This window comes from Cannabis sativa, chromosome 4, assembly GCF_029168945.1.
Source record: "Cannabis sativa cultivar Pink pepper isolate KNU-18-1 chromosome 4, ASM2916894v1, whole genome shotgun sequence".
In the NCBI taxonomy this organism is placed as follows: Eukaryota; Viridiplantae; Streptophyta; class Magnoliopsida; order Rosales; family Cannabaceae; genus Cannabis; species Cannabis sativa.
In genome coordinates, this window is record NC_083604.1 from 79,468,200 (window position 1) to 79,472,881 (window position 4,682).

General features: G+C 28.4%; 1 protein-coding gene across 1 annotated transcript; it reads right to left on the reverse strand.

Moving 5' to 3' along the window:
* Positions 1-340: 340 nt before the first annotated feature.
* On the reverse strand, positions 341-2,738 carry LOC115714548 (GEM-like protein 1). Its single transcript, XM_030643285.2, has 4 exons — positions 2,388-2,738; positions 2,167-2,268; positions 938-1,224; positions 341-822 (listed from the first exon to the last, which is right to left on the reverse strand). The coding sequence occupies exons 1-4, from the start codon at positions 2,503-2,505 to the stop codon at positions 640-642; spliced, it is 690 nt and encodes a 229-aa protein (XP_030499145.1). The 5' UTR covers positions 2,506-2,738; the 3' UTR covers positions 341-639.
* Between the last annotated feature and the right edge of the window lie 1,944 nt (positions 2,739-4,682).

Sequence of the window (4,682 nt, forward strand, 5' to 3'; positions counted from 1 at the left end):
TAATAAGTTTTTCAAATTAAAGAGAAGTGATGTTTATGGTTCTGGAGTAGTGTTAATGGAGTTAGTGACTGAAAAGAAGCACAGAGTTTGGAGAGAATAATAAGGACATAGTTTATTTGGTTTATAGCATATTCAAGAGCGCCAAGAGAATGTGATTATTGATTTGGTTTAGAGGCTCTAAATTCAGAAAATGCCCTAAAAATGTTGAAAATTGCAGTTCATTGTTCATAATACATAAATTGTCATTTGCCATGTTTTTCTTTTTTAGGCTCAACTGTATTATTATATGAATGATTTTTGGATGTAATAATAACACTAGCATAGCATTCCCTGAACTTAATTCTATCAACACAACAAGTAATATATTGTCCAAGTGAACTTGTGGACCAAAGGGTCTACAAGAGTTTATGTATTGTCCATATGAATTTAGGACATTTGTATTCAAGTCTAACTTTATTGTTAAAATAAAGGACATTTTGGAATCCGAATCAAATGTATACTTGCATGGAACAATATATGCCAATATAGAGGTCATGTACTTTTCTATTAAAGAGAACAATAAGTAAAAGAGGCACATTTAATTATGTATATATATATATATATATTAAAATTTTATGGAGTGATGTGTGTGTGGTGAAATTAAGGTAAGGGATGGGAATAGCTAGCTTCAATGAGATTCTTGAGAGCCTTGTCATAAGATATAAAACCCAAGAACCAAAATTCATGGCCATCTTTAGTCACAATATGTATATATTTTTCTGATGGGTTCCATCTATTTGTGCAGGGATTCACTGTTCTTAGCTGCTCATTTTGTATCACAACCTATATATATATATACATAAAAAATTGTCAGATTTTTCCCATCATTCACTATTGGATTAATTGGGCCATTTATGTAACAAAAAACAAAAGGCCTACTAAAATAAATAGTACTTACTTTGTAATGTAATGAGTAGGAATTGGGAGTGGTAGTAGATAATGAGTAGTAATGGGTGAGAGGGAAATCACTGCAAAAGGCAAGTCTTTTATTGGAAATATAAAGTGTTCCAATTACAGGTCCAGAAGCAGTGGATAAGTAAGATGCATAGGAGTGTAAGAGCTTCTCCCCTTCTATGATCTCAAATGCTTCTCTGAATACCTTATCATATCCTCCATCTGCTACAACTTTTGTTCCTTGTACAATCCTTGCCATTGCTGCCTCTGACAAACTTGGACTTGTTTTCACTGCAAACAAAAATGACTTAGATTCGGATGTTTATTAAGTTGCGCTCGAATTAGGTTAAGGCTTGCTTTCAACTACTCACGTGGTGCTACGCGACTCAAGAAATACGAAGGGGCACTTTAAGGTACCAAGCACTACAAGAGGTGACATATAACTATTGGTGTAATTTAATATCAGGTCCCACACATTTTAATATAAGAAATTACTAACCACTCACAACATGTCACATCAATATAGTATTGGATACCTTAAAATACCTAATAACAATACTCTACTCCGCAATTCCTCTACATTATTGTACTCTATAGCTAAAAACCCCATATCATCAAAATAACCCTATAAGTACGCAATTCATTTGGCATATAACAAAGAAACATTAGTGTAGTGTGAAATAATTCCTATTTTTATGATAAATAGAAAGATTTTACTATTTATAATGTTATGATTTACATGAGACATGAGGTCATGTTTAAGAATATAATTTATGTATAAATTAAACTTATTTTACACTTAAAACATCATGTGCAAAATTATTTGATTAATTATGTTTAGATAATAATAATAATAACAAAAAAAAAAAAATACAACTTCATCAACAATAAATATTAAGAAATCAACTAAATCTCTAATTAAAATACATCCAATTCAATAATATTTTTCAAACATCACATTTCAGCATTATAGTTTTTTTTTTAGTATTTACTATGTAGTATCAAGAACTTCTAATTGTAATCAATTTCAAATGAAGAATAAATACAAAAATTGGATCAACAGTGTCATATTACAAGAATTTACTTTATGACTTTCTTGCAATACCCAAAAAAAAAAAATTGTTCGAAGAATATAAACCAACAGCAATAAGCACAACGTTGAATTAAAACATAAAAAAACATGATGATATATTTGAACTTTGAAGATGGAAAAATGGATTATTTTCAACTTACGATGATTCCATAGATTGTCTGCAATAACCTCTGCTTTTCTTGTAGCTTGTTCGAATTTTTTCCCACACCTACTAAATGCCCCAAAAACTCTCACTCTTTGACCTTAAAAAAACATTAATTACAATTTAAATAATCATACCAAACACTTCAAGTCAACAACTTTATTGATCAAATTTACCCAGAAAAAAAAAATAACACAATAATTAAAATTAAGTACTTACGGTTGGCAGAGGAAGATGATGAAACAGGAACAGGAGAACAATTAACATAAGGATTATTAGTGTTATTGTAATTGTGATTAGTTAATGATGTTGGATTAGCAGAGTGGGTATTATTCATGTTTGGCAAAATAGGATTTTGGGTTTATTATGAAATTGAAAATTGGTTCTTTTAATATATATATGATTATGATCAAAGTTGTATACTAGGAGGGAATATTAATATGGTATATTTTTTGTATTGTGTGAACGAGAAAACTGGGAATCGAACTCCATTCCATTAAATTAAAGGTGTTAATCTAATTAAACTCAACTTAACTCACCGAAAGAGAATATAATCCGATTATGGAACCAAAAAGAGACCTGTTTTTGCACAAAAATAAAAATAAATTAATAACATTTCTTATTAAATTAATTAATGGAGTATGATTATTATTATTAATTGTATGATTTTTCATTTCTTTAGTTATTATCTACCTAGCTACTTCTTGTGTTTTTAAATTTGTTATATAAATTTTTATTTGATGTGTGATTAGTGTTAGAACTTTATATTCTCTTGTCTTCGATTGTGATTTTTATTTGCAAGGCTAGAAAGATTTGTGAGCTGTAAAGAAAAGATGCTTTGTTTAATACGTGTAACATTTTACAACTTAATTTGTTTTTAATATATATTTTTATTTTGTACTAATAATTGAGCTTCTTAAAATAATAAATCTTATTAGAGCACTCCAATTAGTGTCTTAATAACTAAAAATTTTAACTTAAAACTTATCTTAACCCTTCCATCAATATGTAATGTTTATGTTTATAGCTTAGCTATAATAAATTTGCATCTCTACATATAGCTATGGAGAGAGAATGAACTAAATTTTTTTTAATATAACCAACTTAAAGATAATTCTTAACATGAACAGATACAGAAAATGTAAACAGTTTTGTCATGATACCTTTAAATCAGATTATTATTAAATTTTATTTTGACAAAATATTAGTTTAAAGTCCTATTTGTACCATTTTAGAAAATACAGAGTCTATTTTGTCATTTAACAAACTGAGGGTCTAATTGGTAACTTTTGCAAAACACAGAGTCTAAAATAGTATTTACCAATTTATAATTCTTATTATAAGTATATGAAAAAAAAGTAAATTTACAGAAGAAAACAAGATAAGAAACTTTATTGGTTGAACAAGACAGCATAAAGGAGTTCGACCTAAAGATCATAAACGATACATTACTTAAAAACTTATATAAGAATTATTCAAAATTTTATAATGAATAATTAATGCGAAAAGAATATCCAAACATGTGTCTCACAGGTATCGTCTCGTCACCTTATAATGCGAAGCGATATAGGATAAATGCATCCTATTAAGAAATGCGAAGATATGTGAAGACAAGACTGGTCATTACAAAAGAGTATGTATACTGCGAGATGGATGGAGACAAATCTACATAAAAGATTATCTAAGTGATTTGCGAGCAACAACTTACAAGTGGGTATCTTTGTAAAATAACTGTGTATATATACATGTTAGTAATTGTATGAAACATGGGAATAGTCCACGTTTAATGAACGACTAGAACAAATGGAATAACTACCATTCTTATATCCTTATAAATAGTAGCAAAAATCACTGGACAAGGGGAGGATAATTCGGGGATTACAAAGATCCTTACGATCAATATTTATACTCTATATAAACAAAAAACTCATAAATAAGACAGACTCGTGGACTATAAAGATTTAACTTTAAAACGACGCAAAACTTCTTTGTATATTATTTACAGTCATCTTTCAGTATTATTTAATTGTCAATTAAGGCTCATTTATTAGTTAATAAAAAAATCACGTTAACAATAAGTATGAGAAACATAGATCTAAAGAATACCTTTGTTGATTCAAAGAGAAGAACTTAAATGCCTTTCTAGTGATTTTGGTTAATGATCTTCCAAGAAAATAAGATTTAGGATTTTCTAATTTTCTCTCTTGATGAGGGAAGATGAGAATAGAATTGTTCTTGTTTCTTGGGGACCACTACTATTATATAACCTAATAGGTTATTAATTTTAGCATTTTTAATTTATCCTCTCAATAAATTAAAAGTATCTCTTGAGGTATTTACACATTAGCCCGTAACACTTTAATACCAAATGACCAACAATTATTAAAACAATCACTTTATTTGGGTCAAACTTCAAATAGCAATATACTAATACATATGAGCCCATATTGAGGATTTTAATCCAATACTTTTAATATACCATGCACCCAATTAAAAATAGGATATTTATACTTT